Genomic DNA, 27,180 nt, shown 5'->3' on the forward strand with positions numbered 1-27,180 from the left:
GTCTGCTTTCATTTCCTCACTCTCTCCGTGAACCTCTCATTAGTCTTCCAAATTTCAAAACCATGGAGTGAGTTCTTCAAGAGACAAACTCATTGATCTTCCACTGAGACCATGTGTGGATTTGCTGAGGCAGAAAGAAATGATATTTTTGATAAATTATTCTTTTCGACAAATAGTCAAAAAGTGGTTGAATAATGAACTGTGGCAGATCAAATATTTGATCATCAAGGAACACTTTGTAATTAACAGATTTATATTCTGAATAAAAATTCAGTCTTTGAATCAATAGAATTGTCAGTACTGAAACTCAGCAGCATTTAAAATACAGGTGCTCCCCGACTTACGACCATAATTGGGACCGAAGGATCCCAGTCTTGAACTGCATCTTGAACTGCACCTGTTGGAATCTTGCCTGTGTGTGTGAAGTACCGAAGTTTTAAAGCAAACTCTTTTAATCAAATCTTTTATTTGACAAACTATGACAGAGATACAGGGCATGTAAGAGGCAAAATATGCATATTTACTTTGTTAGTCGGTGTCCCGGGTCCATTGGCTGGGTGTGGCCATCTTGATTCCTGTGCACATGCACGAGTCTTCGGTTGGTGTATGCGCAGTGGGTTCACATATTGGAGTTCAGTTGGCGCTTGTTGGAATCTAGGGGTTAAAACATTATGAAAGAAATGATTAATTAATAAGTTTATATTTACTGCATGGTTCAGGGGAAAAGAGGAATGTGATTAAGTGGCAATCACAGCATGGAGCAAAGTTGGCCGAGCAAAATGGTCTGCTCCCAAATACAGGGAGAGGAAATGCATAAAACGATTTAGGAGGAATGCTCAAACTGGAGGAGGTGGTGAGTAGCACAGGAGACACAGGCCAGACCAGAACAAAGAATGGCCTGCAAGAAACAAAGGGAATGGAAAACCAGTCTAGGAGGAAGATTAAGGCAGGAGGAGGTGTTAAAGAGTACAGCAGAAATTGGCCAGACAGGAACAGAATGGTGATTAGAAATATCTGGGGATGAATTAATTTCTGATCAAAACAACAGGATAGTCTGGCCTGGAGGATTAAGATGGGAGCCCTACACCCCAGATATCTGCAAAACAGGAGATGACTTGTGATAACCCTTATGAAAAAAGATCTAGCAAAGGAAGACAACTTTTGTTCTGTTAGATAATGAAATCTAGCAAAGGAAGCCAACTTTTGTTCTGTATGATAAGGTTGATCTTATAAACTGAGCCAACTGGACAATAGGGGTCAGTCTTGGGGAGTAGCTCACTGTGCAGGTGACCTATGAACTAACGATTGACCCAGAGCTCTGTTAAGTTTTATTCTTGTGCTGCGTAATAAATTGACTGTTGAACCGAATACCTTCTCCTATCACTTCATTCAAAGAACACGCTGGACTCAGACCACACATAGACTAAATTAAGAGTAAGGTAAAGCCAGAGTCCGACACGCTCACGTGAGAGTTACGGGCCCTGATAATATTGAATTTGTGCCTTTAACTCTCGCGCGTTTGGCAACCAAACCCCAATACGCGAACCCACAGTGCATGCGGCAACTGAAGACCTACACATGCGTACAGGAATCAAGATGGCCACGCCCAGTCTATAGACCCCGGGACACCGACTAATATAAAGTATGTACACACATTTTGGCTATTGCATGCCCTATATCCCTACTATAGTTTGTCAAATACAACATAAATCATGTAAATTTGATATATATTTTAAAAATATTTTGTAAAATTTGGTGGTATCTGCAAATGGATGGAAGTCACATAGGTCGCATGTCAGGGAGTGCCTGTAGTCTGCAGAATACTAGGGCATCTCTGTAATTAAAATTTTAAAAATTGTAAAAATTGCTTCTTTCACTATCTTTGGGCTGTTTACTTACTTAAAATAAATAGATTTCAAACTGCTGGAGGAACAAGCAGCATCAGCAGGATTAAAGGAAGGTACTTCTGTTTCTAACATCTGCACTGTGGTCTGTCACTGGGTTCTGCATGCAGTCCAGCAGTGAAGGCAGGTCACTGTTGTTAGAAACAGAAGTACCTTCACAGAAATTGCTGGAGACAAAAATTGAAAACAAAGAACATTTATAATACAACAATGCAAAGTTGGGTGCTTCCCCTTACCCTGGGAATACACACATACACTGGGGCTCACCCAACTTTTATACAGTTTATTTCAGTATAGGAATACCCTCCCCCTTACATTCTTCTGCCTCCTGGATAGGTTTGGCATTAGGCAATCCCAATCCTGCCTACCTGCTGTTTCTGTGAACTTGGAGGACCAGGGGTATCCTGTCGGTGTCTCATCATGTCATTATCCTCATTGTCCTTATTCACAAACCTGTCTTTGTTCTAATTTACACCTTCCTAACTCTCAGGGCTACAACCTCTTCATATGTAGAACTTGCTAATACTGTCTTCTTTCTTTTCTTTGGCTTGGCTTCGCGGACGAAGATTTATGGAGGGGGTAAAAAGTCCACGTCAGCTGCAGGCTCGTTTGTGGCTGACCAGTCCGATGCGGGACAGGCAGACACGATTGCAGCGGTTGCAAGGGAAAATTGGTTGGTTGGGGTTGGGTGTTGGGTTTTTCCTCCTTTGCCTTTTGTCAGTGAGGTGGGCCTTACTAATTACATATGCAAGACCCTTATCTTACTCAGACTAACTTTACTTCCTACATTCTAATATCTATTCTTATCCTATTCATACTGGCTTTATTCATTACACATATATAAGAAGACCGCAGAGCCCACCTCACTGACACAAGGCAAAGGAGGAAAAACACAACACCCAACCCCAACCAACCAATTTTCCCCTGCAACCGCTGCAACCGTGTCTGCCTGTCCCGCATTGGACTTGTCAGCCACAAACGAGCCTGTAGCTGACGTGGACATACCCCTCCATAAATCTTCGTCCGCGAAGCCAAGCCAAAGAAGAAGATATCTATATTAGTTTCCTCATCTTCATATTTTTATATCAGTTTTACTCATCTCTCACAATTCTCACTTTTCTTTTAGATCAGTGATACTGATCTCTCACAATGATCAGTGTTGCTGATCTCTTACAATGTGGTCTGTCACTGGGTTCTGCATGCAGTCCAGCAGTGAAGGTAGGTCACTGTGGTCTGTCACTGGGTTCTGCATGCAGTCCAGCAGTGAAGCTTCATGGTGTAGAATCTCCTCCCTCATGTTTCTCCAGTTCAGCCCTACCCCGCCATCTCTGAACAACAGATTTCAAATAGACCTGTGCATTCAAAAGCAAGGAGGAATATAATTTTTTATTAAATTATATTGTCAAATTTAACTTTAAATTTAGATGTGCAAACTGGTCCCAGGCCCTTTCAGCACACGAGCCCATGCTGCCCAATTACACCCAATTAATCTACAACCCTGGTATGTTTGAAGTGTGGGAGGAGAAGAAACCAACACAGACATGGGGAGAATGGACAAACCACTTACAGACAGCACCGGATTAGAACCCAGGTCACTGGCTCTGTAACAGCGTTGAGCTAACCGCTACGCTAACCGTGCTGCATATTTAATTTCATGTTTTTAACTAGGATGTGGTGATATTTGACCATGTGCTTCATATGTTTCCTGATTGGAGGTCTTTAATTCTATGGAGGGATTGGATAGGTTGGGCTTGTTTTTCCTGGAAAGAAGTGGGATGAGGGATGGGTTGATTGAGGCCTAGATAGGGAAGTCAGAATAATTTGGCCATGGTATGTGCATCATAAAACAAAAGGGAATGAGGTTAAGGTAAGACTGTAATGTGAGAGAAAGAGCAGAGTCTGAACACACGCTATTTAACAGTGATCTTTATGTACTGACAATAACCACACCAGCAGTGCGAATATAAGACAGCTTTAATAAACTAATATGTACACTAAGAGGTCTTGTCTCTGTGCAAAATGAACCTGGAAGGCTAGACTGTAGCTCTGGACTGCTTTATAGACAAGGTCACCAGGATGACCCCTGGTGACCTAGTGGTGTAATTACATTTCACCACCCTATTCACAAGCAGAGAAATGGCAACAAGGATAATAAACAAACACACTCTCACAAGGATTATACAATACAATCTCATCGGATGCAACAGCAACTTGATCCTTGCAACCCCATCTGGAGAAATAGTTTTACAGTCAAGAAACACAATACAATACCTGCCACGCTTTGATGCAGTGCAGGTACGGCTCTTTACTAACTTTAAACTTAAGAACTATGATCTCTGCAGCTCCCCACCCTTTGTCAGTGCACACCCTACCAATGATTCTCCCACGTTGCCCACAGTTTGCAACCTGGAGTGGGGCTAAGGTTCGTCCTGGGGAAAGAGAGGCATATGGTCCACACCTGGTGGGTTTTATTGGGCAATCAACTGGAAAGTCCGGCCCAGGTCTGGGTTAGGTGATTAAAAGTGTTTGCCTATCTGTGAGGAGAGCTTGATCTTGATGGGCAGGAGAGATGACTTCTGACTAGGTGCCCATGTCAGAAGGATCACGTGTCACTCGTAATCCTCCATACTATAAAGACGAAGGAGTTTGAAGAGACATTTAGACAAACACTTGAATATGCAGTGTGTAGATCACACCTGTCAAACTCTGGCCCGATATAATTATATTTGGCCCGCAAGATCATTTCAAAAATGTATTAGAGGTGGCCCGCCCTGCAGCGAGAGCCGATGCTATTTTTTGGTAATGTCACCCCCACCATCCTCCCCCTTCATTGCACATCCTTCCCCACCCCCTAACTATCCCCTCCCCCCTAAAACCACCCTCCTTAAAAGATGGCCAGAATATTCTCAAAAAGGAATCCAGAATGGTAAAGTTCCACAAACCTTCTGCTGGGGATCAGATTCACGGGACGCGGAGGGAGCAAGAGTGTTGCAGGTTGACCGTGCAAACTTTGAGAACGGGGAAAACAAAATTGTAACACGAGAAGTCTGTCGATGTCATCAGCCGGCAAGCCAGTTGGAAGGCTCTCCGCACAACCAGTCACTTCTCCCACCTGTCGAGCGGTGCAGCGGATTGGCGAGCGCCTGTGATTTCCTGTCGGCGCGACGGACATGGCAGGCTGCGCACGGCCCCTGGGCAGCACGAGCCCTGCGCAACTGGCACCGGACGGCCCTTCCACAGCGCGAGCGCACTTCTCCCGGTCGCCACGGCCTTCAGCGCTTGCAACCGCGTGGACCCCAGGGACGGCTGGTTCGGCCCTGCACGTGAAGAGAGAGATGGTGGCTGTCCGCAAAGGCTGATCGGCTGCGCGCTGGGCCTGAGTGGGTGGGTAAGCAGGGGTGGGCAGAGGGTGTAGGTGAGGAGTAATGGGCAGGGGAAGTTATGGTGGTGCGAGGGGCAGTTAGAGGGAGGGATGAGTAGAAGGAGGGGTGGATAGGGAAGAGGTAAAAGGGGAAAGGCAGGGCGAGTAGGGGAGGGGTGATTAGAGGGTGAGAGACGGGTTGAGGGAGGAACAGGTTGAGGGGAGAGGCAGTAGAGGGGCGTGTATAGGATGGGGTGGGTAGAGGCAGAGCGAGTGGAGTGAGGGGTGAGTAGAGGTTGGGTAAAGGACTGGTCACGTAGAGGGATGGTGGGTCGAGGGTGAATAGAGGCCTAGAGCCTGAGGAGTGAGCAGGAAATGCTGAGTCCTGATGCAGGCCAAAATGGACACAGCCTGTGAATGCTGACTACATCTCCACAGGGACCAAATAGGTTTCCCTCAGGTCAAGCAAAGGGTGAACTTGAGCTACCTACTCCTGACCTGTAACATTATCCTCCTAAAGTTAAACATTACATATGTTGAAAGACAAAACATGCAGATGTTGTTGAAAACTTTCAATAAATATTTAGTTCGGCCCTGGACTTAGTCCAAGTTTTTAATTTTGGCCCTCCGTGAATTTGAGTTTGACACCCCTGGTGTAGCTGATCAAAAAGTTAACATTGACACCAACTTCTGTACTCGACCACACTATGATTCTTGGAAAGAAAGACATCACAGAGACACAAGTGTGGTACATCTTGTCTCATGGACAGATAATGCATCGACATTGAAGACAAGAGAATTGACATTCCAAGTGAAATCAGGTACAAGGAGATGGAGTCCTATGTGGTGGGTGCTACTGGGTTCGATATGAATTTTGGTCGCTTTTAAAAGAAAAATCCCATCAAGGTTCCATCATGAGATTTTCCAATCAGTAACCAAGTGTTGCCCGAATCAATTCAGTTCAACATAACATACATCCAGTGTCAGCTGGACCACAAACCTGGGTGGATGGATCTGCTGAGTATCTCCAGCTTTCTCTTTTCCCAGTGACAGCTGGAGTTTCTCCAGCACCTTTCATGAACTGCAGGTGATAAAAGGAACTCAGGTCAGACCAGGTGAGAGGGAACCAACCGATCATCTCCACACAACATGAGCTGGGCCCGGATTGAATCCGGAGGGGAGTTTGGATGCGCCGCTTCGCATTTTGAAGTCGAGTGTGATTTTGGTCGTTGCAGGGCACGGTAGCGGCAGCTTTTAACCTGCGGAGGGAGGACACGGAAGGAGCTAGAGAGAGACTGTGACCGCGGCGATCCCGGAGTGTGGGACGGTGTGTGTAGGGGGGGGGGGGGGATCCCGGAGTGTGGGACGGTGTGTGTAGGGGGGGGGATCCCGGAGTGTGGGACGGTGTGTGTAGGACGGTGTGTGTAGGGGGGGGGGATCCCGGAGTGTGGGACGGTGTGTGTAGGGGGGGGGGGGGATCCCGGAGTGTGGGACGGTGTGTGTAGGGGGGGGGGGGGGGATCCCGGAGTGTGGGACGGTGTGTGTAGGGGGGGAGGGGGGATCCCGGAGTGTGGGACGGTGTGTGTAGGGGGGGGGGGGGATCCCGGAGTGTGGGACGGTGTGTGTGGGGGGGAGGGGGGGATCCCGGAGTGTGGGACGGTGTGTGTAGGGGGGGGGGGGGATCCCGGAGTGTGGGACGGTGTGTGTAGGGGGGGAGGGGGGATCCCGGAGTGTGGGACGGTGTGTGTAGGGGGGGGGGGGGGATCCCGGAGTGTGGGACGGTGTGTGTAGGGGGGGAGGGGGGATCCCGGAGTGTGGGACGGTGTGTGTAGGGGGGGGGGGGATCCCGGAGTGTGGGACGGTGTGTGTGGGGGGGAGGGGGGGATCCCGGAGTGTGGGACAGTGTGTGTAGGGGGGGGGGGGGGATCCCGGAGTGTGGGACGGTGTGTGTAGGGGGGGGATCCTGGAGTGTGGGATGGTGTGTGTAGTGGGGGGGGATCCCGGAGTGTGGGATGGTGTGTGTGGGGGGGGGGGATCCCGGAGTGTGGGACGGTGTGTGTAGGGGGGGAGGGGGGGAGGGGGGGGGGGGATCCCGGAGTGTGGGACGGTGTGTGTAGGGGGGGGGGGGGGATCCCGGAGTGTGGGACAGTGTGTGTAGGGGGGGGGGGATCCCGGAGTGTGGGACGGTGTGTGTAGGGGGGGGATCCTGGAGTGTGGGATGGTGTGTGTAGTGGGGGGGGATCCCGGAGTGTGGGATGGTGTGTGTGGGGGGGGGGGGTATCCCGGAGTGTGGGACGGTGTGTGTAGGGGGGGGGGGGATCCCGGAGTGTGGGACGGTGTGTGTAGGGGGGGGGGGATCCCGGAGTGTGGGACGGTGTGTGTAGGGGGGGGGATCCCGGAGTGTGGGACGGTGTGTGTAGGACGGTGTGTGTAGGGGGGGGGGATCCCGGAGTGTGGGACGGTGTGTGTGGGGGGGAGGGGGGGATCCCGGAGTGTGGGACAGTGTGTGTAGGGGGGGGGGGGATCCCGGAGTGTGGGACGGTGTGTGTAGGGGGGGGGGATCCTGGAGTGTGGGATGGTGTGTGTAGTGGGGGGGGATCCCGGAGTGTGGGACGGTGTGTGTAGGGGGGGGGGGATCCCGGAGTGTGGGACGGTGTGTGTAGGGGGGGGGATCCCGGAGTGTGGGACGGTGTGTGTAGGACGGTGTGTGTAGGGGGGGGGGGATCCCGGAGTGTGGGACGGTGTGTGTGGGGGGGAGGGGGGGATCCCGGAGTGTGGGACAGTGTGTGTAGGGGGGGGGGGATCCCGGAGTGTGGGACGGTGTGTGTAGGGGGGGGGATCCTGGAGTGTGGGATGGTGTGTGTAGTGGGGGGGGATCCCGGAGTGTGGGACGGTGTGTGTAGTGGGGGAGGGGGGATCCCGGAGTGTGGGACGGTGTGTGTAGGGGGGGGGATCCCGGAGTGTGGGACGGTGTGTGTAGGACGGTGTGTGTAGGGGGGGGGGATCCCGGAGTGTGGGACGGTGTGTGTGGGGGGGAGGGGGGGATCCCGGAGTGTGGGACAGTGTGTGTAGGGGGGGGGGATCCCGGAGTGTGGGACGGTGTGTGTAGGGGGGGGGATCCCGGAGTGTGGGACGGTGTGTGTAGGACGGTGTGTGTAGGGGGGGGGGATCCCGGAGTGTGGGACGGTGTGTGTGGGGGGGAGGGGGGGATCCCGGAGTGTGGGACAGTGTGTGTAGGGGGGGGGGATCCCGGAGTGTGGGACGGTGAGGGGGAAGATCCCGGAGTGTGGGACTGTGTGTTGGGGGGGGGGGCAGATCCCAGAGTGTGGGTCAGTGTGGGGTAAGTTCCCGGAGTGTGGGACGTTGTGGGGGTGATGGGGGAAGATCCCAGTGTGTGGGACGGTGTGGGGTCAGATCCTGGAGTGTGGGACTGTGTGGTGGGGTGGGGGAAGATCCCGGAGTGTGGGACGGTGAGGGGGAAGATCCCGGAGTGTGGGACGGTAAGGGGGAAGATCCCGGAGTGTGGGACGGTGAGGGGGAAGATCCCGGAGTGTGGGACGGTGTAGGGGGGTGATCCCAGGGTGTGGGACAGTGTGTGGGGGCGGGGAGGGGGCGACAGATCCCGGAGTGTGGGGCTGTGAGGGGGCAGATCCCGGAGTGTGAGACCTTGCAGAGGGCAGATCCCAGTGTGGGATGGAGAGGTTCAGATCCTGGTTGGGACGGTGAGGGGGGCAGATCCCAGAGTGTGGAACAATGAGGGGGGCAGATCTCGGAGTGTGGGACAATGAGGGGGGCAGATCCCAGAGTGTGGGACGGTGAGGGAGTCAGATCCCTCTGTACGAAAGGGTCATATCTCAGTGTTCTAGGGCCAAAGATTCCAGTGTTTTGAGATGTGAGGGGAAGAGGTGCTCATTTTCGAGTTAACAGTCTGAGCTCAAGGATGAGCTGGAAGCCAAACTAAGGAATCTCTGGCCTCATCTTCTGTCAGGTCACCCCATGGCTGTGGCAGACCTCTTCTCCCTGGAGCAGCAGCTCTCCTGCTCGATTTGCCTGGAGGTCTTCAGCAATCCCGTCAATCTCCCCTGTGGACATACGTTTTGCCATGACTGCATCCAAGAAAGCTGGGATAAGAATCCTCTTGGCTTAGCCAATGTGTGCCCGCAATGCCGGGCTACTTTCATCCCCAGGCCCACTCTGCAGAAGAACATTGTCTTATGTGGGATTGTGGAGGAGTTCCACAGGATGGGCCATGCAGCAGCCAGGCTGACATTGGCAGGGGACATCCCGTGCGATTCCTGCCTCACCAGAACCAAGGCAGCAAAGTCCTGTTTAGTCTGCTTGTCCACCTTCTGTGATGTTCATCTCAGGCCACATTTTGAAGATCAGGGCTTCCGAGACCACCAGCTCACTGATCCGGTCAGAGATTTGGACAAGAGGAAATGCAAGGTGCACTCTAAGCTCCTTGAGTTTTTCTGCAAGTCAGATCAGATATGTATCTGTGGTCTATGCATCTTGCACACACATCGAGATCACAAGGTCATCACCACAGAAGAGGCGATCAATGAGAAAAAGGTAAGCTGCACTCGTGCCCCATGTATAAAGGATGCTGTCAAAACTGAAATAATGAAAGTGTTAAGGACCAGTGTTCCTGTAATGGTGAAAGCTAAGGTCGACAAGTGAAACACATGTTGACCTCAAGGGATATTGAATGTGGCTCAATCTATCACATACCCTCACCTCCACTGACTCCTATCCTCCCCACTGCTTTATTTTAAGTTCAAGTTTATTATCGTTTGATTGAATTTGACGAAACATTCGGACCATAGTGCACAATATACAGTTACAAAAATAATCAAACTAAATGTACAGTATATAAATATTTTTGGATGATTTACACAGTTCCGGGATATTGTTCATCAATCTCACGCCCTGCGACAAGAAGCTACTACCCAGGCTTGCAGTCGTGATTTTGATGCACCTGTACCTCCTTCTTGATGGTAGTGGGTTAAAGATGCTGTGCACTGGTTGGAGATTGGAAATGATCTATAATTCCTTGAGCCCTCTTTGGATAGTGTTCCCAGTAAGTGTCTTCAATAGAGGAAAGGTAGATCCCAATGATCTCAACTGTTTTAATGATCCTCTGTATAGACTTTGTTGGATGTTTTGCAGCAACCATATCACATAGTGATGCAGCCAGACAAAACATTCAATGGTGCTCCTTTAAAAGGTTGTCAAAGTGGGGGCTGGTAGCCTAGCAGTGTAAGATCACACACTGCCAGATTCAAGGACAGTTTCTGGTTTGCCATTGACAGACTCCTGAATGAACATCACAATATAAAGTTGCCTTTGCTCTGTACATCAGATCGCCTTCTGTAAATTTACTTCAAAAATTTCTAGCTGGACGTTTGGTGGCACAGGCTCAAGGGCTGGAAGAGCCTGTTATCGGGCTGTAACTCTTTTAAAAAAAACTTTATCACTACATCTTAGTACATGAGACAATGAATGAGGATTGGATAAAAAGTAGCTTGTTGCAAGTATAGAGGGGTGCAAACAGGTGAAACCCGCCAGGGCTTTTCAACATGTTGGGAGATGCATCTTAAAAAGTAGGAGTGAAGAGTGTTTGGTGGCAAGATTGGGGGCAATTCCAAGCTTTTTTAAGGTCAGGCGGGTAACCAGGGGAAGGGTAGGATCTTCCTGAGGTCCGGAGATCAGTCATGAATTCACTATAGGGTACATTCTAGTTGGAGAATACTGATAGAGAGATGATGGAATTATTGCAGAAATTTCCATTGAAAAGGAGGAGGTATTAGGTATCTCAGCAGTTTAAATCCCCAGGCCCTGACGAGATGCCTCCTCGGTTGCTATGGGAGTCCAGCGGTTATGATAGAACATTTCAAGGCCACATAGAAAGAATGGAGGGTGGGGGTGGGGGTGGGGAGGAGGTAGCAAATGAGGTGTCTCGGTAAACACGGGCTGCAGTCTAATGTGAAGATAGTCATTGAGTTGCACAGTACAGAAAGGAGGCTTTTGGCCCACAGAGTCTGCGCTGATCATCAAACACCCATTTATATTTTTTTATTCTCCCATGCTTCCATCAACTGCATCCAGATTATGCTATCTGATTAACCTACCAACCTGATTGAGAAACCGTTGGGAAAATTCTGGCAGACAGGATTTGGGAAGGCAAGATTAGTTAATGTGGTTTTGTTAGAGGGAGATCCTGTCTGAATAATTTGGTTGAATTTTCTAGGAGATGACTGCCTGTGTCATTGAGCGCAACGTGGTTGATATATTCAACATGTATTTTCATACAGTTCATGGACATAGTTCAGAGATGGCGTCAAATATGATCAGAAAATGTAAGAGGCATTTAGGTGAGCAGTTGGAAAGTTGTTTTGCAGGCAGCAGTGTGATGCTGCAGCTTGCGTGTCTGCCATAGACATAGTTCGATTCTGACCGCAGTGTGGTCTATAGGACATCCTTTCTGTGATTGTGTAGGGTTCCCACAGGTACTCTCATTCCCTCCCCTATCCCAAGAGACGTGCTGCTTATCAGGTTAATTAGCTACTGTGTATTCTTCTTAGGGTAAGTGAGTAGCAGAGAATCCGTGGGCTCTTTTGTGAGTGGATAGGATACAGAATAATTAGTGAAGAATGGGATTGATGAGATCACTCTGAGATCCAGTATAGTTTTAATGGGCTGAATGGCCCACTATGTCATCAGGAAATGTGCTTGCCTGAGACATTGATCCCTCGAGCTCTTGACTTTTGCATCAAAGGCAATTTGGTAAATTGGATCTGAAACTGGCATGGTGATGAGAAGCAGTTCAATGGTTAAGAGTTGCAAGTCTGTGACCAATAATGAGCTGTGCAACCCTTTATTTTATAAGGATGTGAAGCATATAATGTTGGTCAAGGAGTGCAGTCTTTACCCACAGGCGATATTGATCGGATGGCAGGAAGTGCAAAGAAATAACAGGTGGAATTTACTCATGAACAAAATGTGAGAGTATGCATTCCAGGAGGATTAATAAGGTTAGGATACAAAACACGAGAAAATACTGAAGGCATACAGCACATGCCCAAAGATTCCTGAAGTAATGAGCACCGAGAGATAACGTGTTTAAGGAGGCGTGCAAAACACGTTGCTGCATTTATTAGGATATTCGAGCAGGGAGGTTTTGGTACAACTATTACAGTATGCAAGTTCGGCCATTGAAGTTAGACAGTTCTGTTTGCCACATTGCAGGGAAGATGTGATTGCACATATAGAGACTTGCCTGAATGTTGCAACATTCGAGCCGTTCAGCTAAATGGAGAAACTGCATAAGATAGGCATGTTTTCTCAGAAGCAGAGAAGGCAGAAAGAGCTTCTGATTGAAAGTTATAAAATTATGAAGCACATTGAAAGGGTAGAAAATAAACTTTTCCCTTTAGCAGAGTCGCTTATAATCAAGCGAGGAGGTAGGAGATTTAGAGGGGATTTGAAAAACTTACTTTCCACCCAGAGGGTGTTTGAAATCTAGAATGCTCCATCTGCTTTGTATGATAAATGACATGAAAGGTGTTTTTTGGTGTGCGTCTTTGGCACCATGTCCATGTCAGCATGTATGGGATACCATCAATCTTCAGGAGTTTGTGGAGGTTTGGTATGACATCAGAAACTCTGGCAAATTTCCACAGATAATGTGGTGGAAAGTGTGTTGACCGGCTGCATCACGGTCAACAATGGAGACACCAATACCCCTGAGTGTAAAGCCCTGCAAAATTTATGTCTATAGCAGCCACACAAGCTGCAGCATCTCACAGCTGCCTGTAAAACAACTTTCCAACTGCTCATCTAAATGCCTCTTACATTTGCTGATGGCATTTGACACCATCTCTGAACCACGTCGAAGACCCGTACAAAAATACACATTGAATATATCAAGCACATTGCGCTCAGTGACACAGGCAGTCATCTCCCAGGACATCATGGGTAAAACCCTGCCCGCCATCGAGAACACCTACAGGGAACGCTACCATTGGAGAGCAGCAGAAATCATCAAGGATCTACACCACTCAGCACAAGCTCTATTCTTGCCGCTGTAATCATGGAAGAGGTGCCACAAGACTCATACCACCAGGTTCAGGAACAATTGCTATCTCTCCACCATCAGACTCCTCAACAACAAACTCAATCAAGGACCAATTTCAGGACTCTTTTGTACTTTATTGGTTATTTTTATTCTCTCTTTATAGCTCAGTCAATTTGTTTACATTCATTGTCTGTTTACAGTTCTTAATGTACATGTGTATATTGTGTACAGTTTTTTTTGCACAATTAATAACTGGTAATTCTACCTTGTCCATAAGAAAAAGAATGTCAGGGTTGTATGTGATGTCATGTATGTACTCTGACAATAAATCTGAAAAATGTTCCTTTTGAAGCATTGGACTAGAATTTGGCCCATGTAATGGAAACAATAGTCTTTGGGCAATACTGCAATAGCATTATCTCATCTGTGTAACAATGGAGTGGGAAAACTAAAGCTATACATAGGGTTAACTGTTGAATCCAAATTGAATGACCCTTGATGGTGTGCACACCGCAGCCTTCACTATCCCCCCTCCTCTCTAAGGAGAACAGGTCTCCTAATTCTGCTGTGGAAATGTCAGTCTCCAGTGAATCTCTCCTAATGTCAACGCTATTAATTTCACCTCCTAAACTCTTGGTTCTGATGTATTTGAGCTGCTAATCTTGTGAATTGCTGAGTATTGACCTTTGCACTCATCTCCTCCAGGCCACAGCAAAGCATCTACCACCTTTCATAACCCCTTCCTCATCATCCCTGTCTTCCTTCCCCTCCTCCACCTACCAACATCTTCCTCTCTGGTTCTATCTATCACGTTTCTATGATCGGTCTCTTCCCTCCCTTTTATTTCTATATACTGGCTGTCTTCCCTCTGCAATCCCAGTCCTAAAGCAGAGTTTCGACCTATGCATCCACAATCTCTTTGCCTCCATAAATGCTGCTTGACTGGCTGTTTTCTTCCAGCAGTTTGTTTATTTGCTCCATATCCCTGAAACTGATTGTACACGGTTACTTTCAGACATCCATCAAGTGGAAGCAGCATCAGAGGGCCAAAGGTTGAACTTGGTACAACAGGGAATCTGAGTGAAGATTCCTGCTAATGTGAGGTTTCATTCAGTTTCCCTGCGAGATCTGGCAATTAGGTTGGTAAAAGACGGCATTCAAAGGAGCAATATAGAATATTTGCAGCCTCACCTTAATGTCTACTGTGATTTAAGACTAATATATTTGTTGACATCATTTGACTTATTCATTGTATTTAAATAAACACTCTTAATGTTGTTATATCCTTGATGAAGAACCTTCTTCAGGAAGAGAAAATAAGAAGGCAAAGTCAAATTGAAGATATTAATGCAGCAATTCTTAAATTAAAGGACAACATCACATCTATCAAAGTGGGTATCACCCTGCCTTTACCTTTTTTAAAAGATAGCAGTTGTTCCATTCTTTGTTTGAATTCTGAGTGATTCTGGAATCTTCGATTCATTCATCAGGAAACAACGTGTCAAGTGAGATCTGACATTGATAATCGCTTTGACGATCTTATCAACTGCATTAAAGAGTCGCAGAGCATTGTAAGAAGCATAATTGAGAGTGAGGAGGCCGTTGCCTTGGCGCAAGCTGACAGCATCCAGAGCTGGCTGAACCAGAGGTGCACTGGACTAAAGAGGAAGACTGACGACATAGAGCAGCTCTTAAAATCTGACAGCATTCAGCTCTTAAAGGTAGGCAAGACTGACTGGACAAAGCTTTTGTTGAAACTCTCGTCTTTTTGCCATTGGCATTGGAGGATTTCGTTCGTACAATGATCAGAAATGAGAATTTGTTACTTTATTAAACGACAAATTTCATTATAAATGTTCAGTGACTTAACTGAATTAAGGGTTGCATGAGGAGGCAGATGGTTTCTCAAGAGCACATATTTGAATAAAGACTGCTTAACAGGGGACAAGTTGCTATCTTTACAGGTGCCTAGGAATTCTGATATTCTATTCATTCTTGGTTTGACAGAATGGGAAGATAGAAACTTGGATACCTTGCCTCATTAGCCTTAATTTAAAAGATTGGCAGAAACTTCCTTAGATTTCTTCTCTCACAGTTACTCTTGGAGATCTAATAGGGAATTTGATTGGTTTGATCTTGTGCTATCAAATGTTTAGGATGCAGATGTTTCTGGATAAACAGTATTATCCACAGGAATAGCTTTGAAATGGCCAAACTGCACCAGACAGACCTTTGTTCACACATTTATTTTAACTCTTGTTCTTGGGATGAAGACTTGCCTCTATGCCTTTCTTGACAAAATGTTAGTACATATAATTTATAGTTTAATTTAAATGTACAGCATGGTAACAGCCCACAATACACCAATTAACCTACATCCCCAGTACATTTTGAAGGTTGGGAGGAAACCCACGCAGTAACGGGGAGAGCATACAAACTCCTTATAGTCAGTGCCGGATTGTACATAGATCTGCATCAATGCACTTTATTAATGTCAAGAGTGATTAGGCTGGTTTTCCAATCACATCATTAACCTCTGCTGCAGGCCTCTAAATTTTGCCCCAAGTCATGAGAATGGGAATGTTTTTGATTTTGAACTTGTGGCTTTGCCTGCTATCTAAGTTTAATTAATGTCTTTGGAAGCTCAAGATCGGATCATAGTTTGCGATGTCCCTGCAAACGTTGCAATGTCAAAGAAGAGGGCAGCATGGTTACTGTAGTGTCAGTTCAATGCTATTACAGGATCAGCGACCCAGATTCAAATCTGCCACTGTCTTTAAGAAGTATGTATGTACTCCCCGTATCTGTGTGGATTTCCTATGGGTGCTCCAGTTTTTCCACCCACCCTTCAAAACAGATGGGGGTTGCAGGTTAATTGGGGTACTTGGGTGGCATGGGTTTGTGGGCCAATAAGGCCTGTTACCATGCTGTATGTTTAAATTTTAAATTTAATCAATTCGGTTTTGCTACTCACCAGTTCTTCCAGACTGTTGGAAAATGTAGAATTTTTCTGAAATCATAAAGCTTTATGTATATTTCTGTGCAGACAACACTTGCAATCGTAACACTGCTCAATTATTGCACCGGTGGCCACACTGTCATCCATGGAAAGTACCCCTTTTAATGTCAACGAAGTGGAGGTGGGCGAGGGAACAAGACAAGCCAGTAAACTTGTCATTCACACCCATAGGTTAGCAGTGAATCAAAAGAAGCATTGTTCAGAGATGTAGTGTGCAATTTACATGAGAGCAAGTCATTCAAGGAAGTTAATCTTGTGATGTTTTGCTTTGTAGGAATTTCAAACTCTGGAAAAGATGGAGACAGCTCAGGTTTTACCCGTATTAGACACTGATATTGATAAACAGCTCTCGGATTTAAAGTGCATTATTATCGAACTAACTAAAGATATTACAGAGCAACTGCGTGTAGCCTGTCGGGAGAAGCTGCCCTCAATTAAAGAAAATGGTACTGCCGTTTTACTGTATATTTTCCCATTCTTCCTCAGTTCTGAAGCTGTTAGTTCAGATGGTCAATCCTGTGCGAACCATGATGTTGAGTACTAGTTAATTACAGACAAACTTCACCCATTGGTGCTTTAACTCTCCCTGTCCTCTCACACTTTAAGTTGACCTGTTGCTCTTGCATAATATTCTTGAAAGTATTTATCGAGAAATCCAGTTGGATCCAAAAGGATGCTTTATGATGGTGTCAATATGGTGGGACATGACCATATTTTAGCTATACACATATCCTCTTTAGGAAATAGTTTCAGCCGGCTGGGAAAAGCACATGAATTATCATTCATCATAGAAAATAGAACTATAGAGCACAGGATTTTTGTGCCATACGTGATGCCCAAATTGAACTGAATTCTGCTGCCCTAACATGATATCCCTCTATTTCCTGCATGGCCATGTTTCCATAGAGAACCCTGTTAGGTCTGCTTTGTTCATGAATGAGTGAGACAAACACCAGACTGAGTCGAAATCAGGGTTCTTTGTTCTTTATTACCGGATTGTAACACTTGCGACTAACCATGTTAGTCGGAGAATGCATTCTCCAACTAACATTGTTAGTTGCAAGTGTTACAATCCGGTAATAAAGAACAAAGAACCCTGATTTCGACTCAGTCTGGTGTTTGTCTCACTCATTCATGAACAAAGCAGACCTAACAACCCTCTTTAATGCTTCTATTGTATCTGCTTCGATCATTAGCCGAGCCGGCCTGTCCCTCTTTCTATGGGAAGAAAAACAGGACTTATTCTGCACTTCTTTAATCTTTTCCCACTCACTTTTAATGCATGTATCTAGTATGTGACAATTTTTTTAACTCAGAAATAAATATTCTGACACTCTATATATGCCTCTCATAATTTTATAAACTTTTATCAAGTCTTCCCTCAGACTCTGATGCTTCAGAGTAAGTAACCCCAGTTTGTCCAACATCTCCCCATAGCTCATACCCCCTAATCTAGGTATAATCTCTTCCGAAGAGCCCATATTCTTCCTTTAATTGGGAGACCAAAATTGCACACAAAATTCCAAAATGCTAATGCACCTGCAACATCACTCCTTAACGTTCTACTCAAACATGCCAAATATGCTTTTATCTTGTTGCGTTGGTCAATTTCGATCTGGACTCCAGATCCCTTGGACATCAGTGCTTTAAAAAGGTACCTGCTAATACCTGTGTACTTTCCCCTAACAGTTTTCTGGATTAAACTCCATCTGCCATTTCTCTGTTCATATCTGTAATTGATCTATGTCCTGTTGTATTCTTTGATCGTGCTCTACCTTGTGCACAGCTCCACCCATTTTATGTCATCTTCAAACTCACTAACCCACTACTTTTTCATTCAAGTCATTTATTTACATCACAAACAACAGGGGTTCCAACACTGATCCCTACAGAATGCCAGTGGTCACAGACCTACATTACGTGCTGTTTGATCCTTTAGACCCAATTTTGAGCATGAGTAATGTCAATCGGGGTCCATTTGGGGGTGGAACATCAAAGACCGTTGTTTGGATAGAGAGCTAGAGCAGGAAACAGGCACTTGTGAAAATGGCATGTGATCATAAATAAATAAATGGACAAACAAAAATATATATTTAATGTATATGTGTGTGCGTGTGTGTGTGTGTGTGTGTGTGTCCCTATTTAAAAATAAAGTTATTGAAGCTTTTTGTAATTTTAGTGAGACAGCATGGTAACAGGTTCTTCCACCCCATGAGCCCATGCCACCCACATACACCAATTAACCTAGAAACCCCTTATATTTTTGGAGGGTGGGGTGGGAAGAAGGAGCACCTGGGGAAACCTATGCAGACCCAGGGAGAATGTGCAAACTCCTTACAGACAGTGCCAGATTGTAACCCAAGTCGTTGAAACTGTAATTGCATTGCACTAATGGCCATGCTAAATGTGCTGCTTTCTTCAGCCTTTTAACACCTGTCTTTGACTCTAGGTAACAGTATACAGATAGGAATTTTTCTAGTGTCTATTATAACTTTTTAGTGTGACTCAAGTTTTAAAATCCCAAGTAAAAGTGTTTGACAGTCAGAAAGTTAAAGAAATGTTTTATGTTTAGAATTCTTTAAATATTGAATGGTGCGGGATTTTCGAACTTTGCTTTATTACATTTAATTTGCACAAGAAGCAAATTCATTTGGATTATGATGTAATTCATTTTTCAATTTTCTTATTGATGTCAATCTTTTGCAAAAAGCAGTATGCTGGCACAAAACAGATTGTAATTTGTATTCAAGTTTGTATTTCTTTTGAGTTCAGCACAATCTTTGAAAATGGATATTGTCCAATTATCATTCTGAGGATGGGAATGTAATTTTCTATCAATTCATGTCAATTATAATATCCCATTCAGTTTTTCAAAATCTCACCGAGATGGTTGGCTTTTCACTTAAATAAAAATAAAAGTGTTTGTATTTCAGGATCTTGGACTGGTAATCAGTATCCCAAATTGCATCAGGACTCTTCAACACCTCAGCAGAAGGGTAAGTTCCTTTCAGTTACCATTTTTAACTGTAGCTTTGCTGAATTGTAAGTATTCATGTTCTTGAGTTATAAGTAGATTAAAAGCGCTTTTCAAGAGCTGATTGCTTACTTTATCCTGGCATAGTGATGAGTTAGCTGAGTGAGTGTTGCATTGTCCAATGAGACACATTCCCAGTGTGATTAGGCTCAAAGCTCATTTAGTTCCACATTTGGATATAAAATATTTGTCGGGTAATGGAATTCTCTTAATATGCTGTCCAATGTTCCTCTTTCAATCCAATTATATAAAATACAGTGACATAGTGTTCTTTTATTACCTATAACAGCAAAGAGGTTAACACCGAGGGTTACAATGTACTGAAGAGGCTTTTGGAAAGTGAATGTTTTAGTTTTACCTTAAACTATTAAAAGATCGAAGCATTTTGATTGTCTGTTTTGTAATTCTTGGCACGTTTATAATTCACTAACATGTCTCTCCGTTGAACCCATTGGCGTTTATAATGACCAAATTCATTTAATTCATTATCTAATTAGAAAAAAAATGAGTTTTTGGTCAAAATCTGTAAGGCCAAGGCTATTGATCTAGAAATGCTGTTCTATTTATTGGAGAGATTAAGCTCTAATAGTGAGGTTAGGCTACACCTTAATTACCAGATCCAGTTATGGTTGCAGAAAAAGGGATTATATGGTTTGTGCACAGGATGAGTTGGGGAAAGGGAAATGAGGTTTCTTCTACAGTGAATGATATGTATGATAACAAATGAGTTTAGAAGTAGTTTTAAAATAAGAAATCTTGAATATTCACAAGGAAGGATAAAAGGTACTTGTGTATAAGGAGGATTAAATAAAAAAATCTGCTTTCCAGAGGGAATGATGTATTTTGTAGTTGATAGGTTATGAAGAAAAACTTTTTTTTTCCTGATCTGGAAGTGTGATTTAAAGTAAGTGAGGTGGAAGGAAGACACTGGTGTTTTTTTTAAATGCCTTAGATGATCTTTTTGAGTGATCAACAGAACATGAATTTCACCAATTACAACCCTCCAAAATCAGCACGTTAAAAATTGGTTTCTGCCCCAATCAAATTAGCGCGTAAACAAATAAATGATGGTTATGCATCAAGAACAGGAACTGACTCACAATTTGGGCTGGTAGGACTCATGGCTGGTGGCTGAGAGCTAGTTTGGAGAAAGTATAAACTGAATGTTACATTAAATCAAAAGAGGAAGTCAGTTTTAATAAGCAATTTAAAATTTGAAAGCTCATATTCGTGGTTCACATTGAGACATGAAAATGTAAAGTTTATATGGATTAAAAATAGATTTTATTTTAGGTACCAGCATCTGCAGGTTTTAAAAAAAATTTCAAAATAATAGGCCAGAATAAAGCAGTATTTCAAATAAGATCTTTTTTAAAGTGTTTGCATGTGACCTACTCTAACAAACCTTTCCCAATTTATCTCCCAAAAACATTTCTATATACTCTGTCACAGTACAGGCAAAACTTTGATATCAAATAATTTACATATTGAATTGGTGAAATACAGAACTGTAATTTAATGAACAGTGTTATTTTAAATTTATTACATATCTCTTATTGGACTTTGAGAAGGTGGGTGTGAACTGCTGCTATTGTCCTTGTGGTAAAGGCCTTGTTGATTTGTTTCAACGGATTGATTGGCTTGCTTGGTCATATCAGAGGGCAGTCAGAAATTAGCCAAGTTGCTGTTGGCCTGGAATAATACAGGAAACAAAACAGGTAAAGATGGCAGTTTATTTTGTAAAAGATTGTTGAACCAGATAGGATTTTAAGACAATTTTTTATTATTTTCATGATCACAGCCACTGAAATTTGTCTTTTATTTCTGGTTATTTCATTAAATGAAATTGGGCAAATTAGTTTTCCTTATCCATGTTGATCTTGTGATTATTGGTGTTCAGAGCAAAGCTGCAGCTGCTTCCTTTCACCACCAATTGATAATCTGCATCTTGGGGTCTTTCATACATGCCAAATATCATTCATTTCAAGCACCAAGTTAAGTGACTTCTTGGGCCTACCTATTGAGGAGCCAAGAGTAATAAAAAAGTCTTGAAACATAAATGCAGCAGAAGACCCAAAATCCGAACTGATCAGCTGGATTCTTGGGCAGTACTTTTAAAATTTAAATTTAAGGAGGAACAAAGAAGAGATGAACAGGTACATTTAGATACATTTATTCTTCAGCAAATACCGCAGGCTTCATTGATCAAAGTGAGCAGTTTTAAAGTAAAATGAAGTCAACACTTTTATTGCCTCTGTGGTGCTTACACATGCACGTAAAAGACTGGTAAATTTAAAAAGTGATAGTTTTCAGAATTTTGGTACCTGGATTTTTGAATGTCTACTGTAAGTAGAATACTAGATATTGAAAGGTTTCTGGAGCATTTTCATTAATGTGGCGATTTCCCATTTAACGTCTTTACAGTTGATTTTCAATCCATTCCGGCAACTAATCTCTGCAGCATTCCTCAGCCTCTCATGTCATCCTATCCTCAAGACCTTTGGCCAGTTCCAAATTCTTCAATAACTGGTGAGATGCTTGCAAATTATCGAATATGTGGCATGAATATTATGATGCCGTTTCTTGAAGTGAATTGTTTTCACTTGTGCATTACTGAGCACAAAATTTGTGCAGATGGAGTTTGCTTTATTTCAACAGTTCTTCAACAGTACTTGATTTTGCCTACCTCTGAGTTGATCCACACACACACACACACACACACACTTCTCACCCATGCTAATGGTCTCCCTGCAATATGGTTCTGTACGATTAAATTAATTTATTTTTCAGAACTTCTCAGCTTGTAAAATTCTCAAACCACTTTCTTCACATTTTATTAAGTTTTCATCTCTTTCAATCTCATAGCCCCCTTATCCTTCCATTGACTTGCAGATCTAATATTGTAAGGAGATAAAATGGAAAATGATTGAAGGACTTGTAGGTCTGCCAACATTCAAGGAATATGAAACAACTCAGGTGGTTGGAAAGCACAATAGTCATGTGTATATAAAAAAGGCTTGCACTCATCCTTCTGTGTGGTTTTGCAAGCAGAGAGAGAGAGAGAGAGAGACTGAGAGAGAGAGAGACTGAGAGAGAGAGACTGAGAGAGAGAGAGACTGAGAGAGAGAGAGACTGAGAGAGAGAGAGACTGAGAGAGAGAGAGACTGAGAGAGAGAGAGACTGAGAGAGAGAGAGACTGAGAGAGAGAGAGACTGAGAGAGAGAGAGACTGAGAGAGAGAGAGACTGAGAGAGAGAGAGACTGAGAGAGAGAGAGACTGAGAGAGAGAGAGACTGAGAGAGAGAGAGACTGAGAGAGAGAGAGACTGAGAGAGAGAGAGACTGAGAGAGAGAGAGACTGAGAGAGAGAGAGACTGAGAGAGAGAGAGACTGAGAGAGAGAGAGACTGAGAGAGAGAGAGACTGAGAGAGAGAGAGACTGAGAGAGAGAGAGACTGAGAGAGAGAGAGACTGAGAGAGAGAGAGACTGAGAGAGAGAGAGACTGAGAGAGAGAGAGACTGAGAGAGAGAGAGACTGAGAGAGAGAGAGACTGAGAGAGAGAGAGACTGAGAGAGAGAGAGACTGAGAGAGAGAGAGACTGAGAGAGAGAGAGACTGAGAGAGAGAGAGACTGAGAGAGAGAGAGACTGAGAGAGAGAGAGACTGAGAGAGAGAGAGACTGAGAGAGAGAGAGACTGAGAGAGAGAGAGACTGAGAGAGAGAGAGACTGAGAGAGAGAGAGACTGAGAGAGAGAGAGACTGAGAGAGAGAGAGACTGAGAGAGAGAGAGACTGAGAGAGAGAGAGACTGAGAGAGAGAGAGACTGAGAGAGAGAGAGACTGAGAGAGAGAGAGACTGAGAGAGAGAGAGACTGAGAGAGAGAGACTGAGAGAGAGAGAGACTGAGAGAGAGAGAGACTGAGAGAGAGAGAGACTGAGAGAGAGAGAGACTGAGAGAGAGAGAGACTGAGAGAGAGAGAGACTGAGAGAGAGAGAGACTGAGAGAGAGAGAGACTGAGAGAGAGAGAGACTGAGAGAGAGAGAGACTGAGAGAGAGAGAGACTGAGAGAGAGAGAGACTGAGAGAGAGAGAGACTGAGAGAGAGAGAGACTGAGAGAGAGAGAGACTGAGAGAGAGAGAGACTGAGAGAGAGAGAGACTGAGAGAGAGAGAGACTGAGAGAGAGAGAGACTGAGAGAGAGAGAGACTGAGAGAGAGAGAGACTGGGAGAGAGAGAGACTGGGAGAGAGAGAGACTGGGAGAGAGAGAGACTGGGAGAGAGAGAGACTGGGAGAGAGAGAGACTGGGAGAGAGAGAGACTGGGAGAGAGAGAGACTGGGAGAGAGAGAGACTGGGAGAGAGAGAGACTGGGAGAGAGAGAGACTGGGAGAGAGAGAGACTGGGAGAGAGAGAGACTGGGAGAGAGAGAGACTGGGAGAGAGAGAGACTGGGAGAGAGAGAGACTGAGAGAGAGAGAGACTGAGAGAGAGAGAGACTGAGAGAGAGAGACTGAGAGAGAGAGAGAGACTGAGAGAGAGAGAGAGACTGGGAGAGAGAGAGAGACTGGGAGAGAGAGAGAGACTGGGAGAGAGAGAGACTGGGAGAGAGAGAGACTGGGAGAGAGAGAGACTGGGAGAGAGAGAGACTGGGAGAGAGAGAGACTGGGAGAGAGAGAGACTGGGAGAGAGAGAGACTGGGAGAGAGAGAGACTGGGAGAGAGAGAGACTGGGAGAGAGAGAGACTGGGAGAGAGAGAGACTGAGAGAGAGAGAGACTGAGAGAGAGAGAGACTGAGAGAGAGAGAGACTGAGAGAGAGAGAGACTGAGAGAGAGAGAGACTGAGAGAGAGAGAGACTGAGAGAGAGAGAGACTGAGAGAGAGAGACTGAGAGAGAGAGACTGAGAGAGAGAGAGACTGAGAGAGAGAGAGACTGAGAGAGAGAGAGACTGTGAGAGAGAGAGACTGTGAGAGAGAGAGACTGTGAGAGAGAGAGACTGTGAGAGAGAGAGACTGTGAGAGAGAGAGACTGTGAGAGAGAGAGACTGTGAGAGAGAGAGACTGTGAGAGAGAGAGACTGTGAGAGAGAGAGACTGTGAGAGAGAGAGACTGTGAGAGAGAGAGACTGTGAGAGAGAGAGACTGTGAGAGAGAGAGACTGTGAGAGAGAGAGACTGTGAGAGAGAGAGACTGTGAGAGAGAGAGAGACTGTGAGAGAGAGAGAGACTGAGGGAGGGAGAGACTGAGGGAGGGAGAGACTGAGGGAGGGAGAGACTGAGGGAGGGAGAGACTGAGGGAGGGAGAGACTGAGGGAGGGAGAGACTGAGGGAGGGAGAGACTGAGGGAGGGAGAGACTGAGGGAGGGAGAGACTGAGGGAGGGAGAGACTGAGGGAGGGAGAGACTGAGGGAGGGAGAGACTGAGGGAGGGAGAGACTGAGGGAGGGAGAGACTGAGGGAGGGAGAGACTGAGGGAGGGAGAGACTGAGGGAGGGAGAGACTGAGGGAGGGAGAGACTGAGGGAGGGAGAGACTGAGGGAGGGAGAGACTGAGGGAGGGAGAGACTGAGGGAGGGAGAGACTGAGGGAGGGAGAGACTGAGGGAGGGAGAGACTGAGGGAGGGAGAGACTGAGGGAGGGAGAGACTGAGGGAGGGAGAGACTGAGGGAGGGAGAGACTGAGGGAGGGAGAGACTGAGGGAGGGAGAGACTGAGGGAGGGAGAGACTGAGGGAGGGAGAGACTGAGGGAGGGAGAGACTGAGGGAGGGAGAGACTGAGGGAGGGAGAGACTGAGGGAGGGAGAGACTGAGGGAGGGAGAGACTGAGGGAGGGAGAGACTGAGGGAGGGAGAGACTGAGGGAGGGAGAGACTGAGGGAGGGAGAGACTGAGGGAGGGAGAGACTGAGGGAGGGAGAGACTGAGGGAGGGAGAGACTGAGGGAGGGAGAGACTGAGGGAGGGAGAGACTGAGGGAGGGAGAGACTGAGGGAGGGAGAGACTGAGGGAGGGAGAGACTGAGGGAGGGAGAGACTGAGGGAGGGAGAGACTGAGGGAGGGAGAGACTGAGGGAGGGAGAGACTGAGGGAGGGAGAGACTGAGGGAGGGAGAGACTGAGGGAGGGAGAGACTGAGGGAGGGAGAGACTGAGGGAGGGAGAGACTGAGGGAGGGAGAGACTGAGGGAGGGAGAGACTGAGGGAGGGAGAGACTGAGGGAGGGAGAGACTGAGGGAGGGAGAGACTGAGGGAGGGAGAGACTGAGGGAGGGAGAGACTGAGGGAGGGAGAGACTGAGGGAGGGAGAGACTGAGGGAGGGAGAGACTGAGGGAGGGAGAGACTGAGGGAGGGAGAGACTGAGGGAGGGAGAGACTGAGGGAGGGAGAGACTGAGGGAGGGAGAGACTGAGGGAGGGAGAGACTGAGGGAGGGAGAGACTGAGGGAGGGAGAGACTGAGGGAGGGAGAGACTGAGGGAGGGAGAGACTGAGGGAGGGAGAGACTGAGGGAGGGAGAGACTGAGGGAGGGAGAGACTGAGGGAGGGAGAGACTGAGGGAGGGAGAGACTGAGGGAGGGAGAGACTGAGGGAGGGAGAGACTGAGGGAGGGAGAGACTGAGGGAGGGAGAGACTGAGGGAGGGAGAGACTGAGGGAGGGAGAGACTGAGGGAGGGAGAGACTGAGGGAGGGAGAGACTGAGGGAGGGAGAGACTGAGGGAGGGAGAGACTGAGGGAGGGAGAGACTGAGGGAGGGAGAGACTGAGGGAGGGAGAGACTGAGGGAGGGAGAGACTGAGGGAGGGAGAGACTGAGGGAGGGAGAGACTGAGGGAGGGAGAGACTGAGGGAGGGAGAGACTGAGGGAGGGAGAGACTGAGGGAGGGAGAGACTGAGGGAGGGAGAGACTGAGGGAGGGAGAGACTGAGGGAGGGAGAGACTGAGGGAGGGAGAGACTGAGGGAGGGAGAGACTGAGGGAGGGAGAGACTGAGGGAGGGAGAGACTGAGGGAGGGAGAGACTGAGGGAGGGAGAGACTGAGGGAGGGAGAGACTGAGGGAGGGAGAGACTGAGGGAGGGAGAGACTGAGGGAGGGAGAGACTGAGGGAGGGAGAGACTGAGGGAGGGAGAGACTGAGGGAGGGAGAGACTGAGGGAGGGAGAGACTGAGGGAGGGAGAGACTGAGGGAGGGAGAGACTGAGGGAGGGAGAGACTGAGGGAGGGAGAGACTGAGGGAGGGAGAGACTGAGGGAGGGAGAGACTGAGGGAGGGAGAGACTGAGGGAGGGAGAGACTGAGGGAGGGAGAGACTGAGGGTGGGAGAGACTGAGGGTGGGAGAGACTGAGGGTGGGAGAGACTGAGGGTGGGAGAGACTGAGGGTGGGAGAGACTGAGGGTGGGAGAGACTGAGGGTGGGAGAGACTGAGGGTGGGAGAGACTGAGGGTGGGAGAGACTGAGGGTGGGAGAGACTGAGGGTGGGAGAGACTGAGGGTGGGAGAGACTGAGGGAGGGAGGGGGGGGGGACCGAGGGGGAGGGGGAGGGGGGACCGAGCGATGCTGAAGTGACTGATGGAAGTAAATCAGCTTGTGTGTGTCCAACGGGCAACGAATCTCTCTCTGAAACTAACAAGAACCTTCCTGAGTGGTAACCATTTAACTTTAGGCACCAGAGCTTGGTGAAAATTCATAAATGTTCAATTCTGTGTGCAGTAGAAGAAATGCCTGATACCGGTGAACTTGGAAGCGTGAGAAGTGAGATTGGACTGTGAATCAAAGAACTTTTCCGAACAAATACACATTACATACATGTGCGC

General features: G+C 46.6%; 1 protein-coding gene and 1 long non-coding RNA gene across 3 annotated transcripts in view; one reads left to right on the forward strand and one right to left on the reverse strand.

The window, feature by feature from the left end:
* Nucleotides 1–449: 449 nt before the first annotated feature.
* On the reverse strand, nucleotides 450–6,457 carry LOC138759326 (uncharacterized). Its single transcript, XR_011354731.1, has 2 exons — nucleotides 6,266–6,457; nucleotides 450–654 (listed from the first exon to the last, which is right to left on the reverse strand). It is a non-coding gene; the product is annotated as an uncharacterized lncRNA (long non-coding RNA).
* Nucleotides 6,458–6,518: 61 nt separating this feature from the next.
* LOC138759325 (E3 ubiquitin/ISG15 ligase TRIM25-like) overlaps nucleotides 6,519–27,180 on the forward strand; it is a 38,346-nt gene continuing 17,684 nt past the window's right edge. The window contains exons 1-7 of one of the 2 annotated variants that reach the window (XM_069929544.1): nucleotides 6,519–6,592; nucleotides 9,254–9,837; nucleotides 14,638–14,733; nucleotides 14,833–15,063; nucleotides 16,636–16,807; nucleotides 19,295–19,357; nucleotides 21,820–21,924. In XM_069929544.1, the coding sequence (XP_069785645.1) occupies nucleotides 9,262–9,837; nucleotides 14,638–14,733; nucleotides 14,833–15,063; nucleotides 16,636–16,807; nucleotides 19,295–19,357; nucleotides 21,820–21,924 (1,243 nt within the window). In that variant the 5' untranslated portion in view covers nucleotides 6,519–6,592; nucleotides 9,254–9,261. Of the gene's footprint in view, nucleotides 6,593–8,794; nucleotides 8,826–9,253; nucleotides 9,838–14,637; nucleotides 14,734–14,832; nucleotides 15,064–16,635; nucleotides 16,808–19,294; nucleotides 19,358–21,819; nucleotides 21,925–27,180 lie in introns of those variants that run through there. The other variant, XM_069929545.1, reaches the window with a different exon arrangement.

Source organism: Narcine bancroftii, chromosome 3 (assembly GCF_036971445.1).
Source record: "Narcine bancroftii isolate sNarBan1 chromosome 3, sNarBan1.hap1, whole genome shotgun sequence".
NCBI lineage: Eukaryota > Metazoa > Chordata > Chondrichthyes > Torpediniformes > Narcinidae > Narcine > Narcine bancroftii.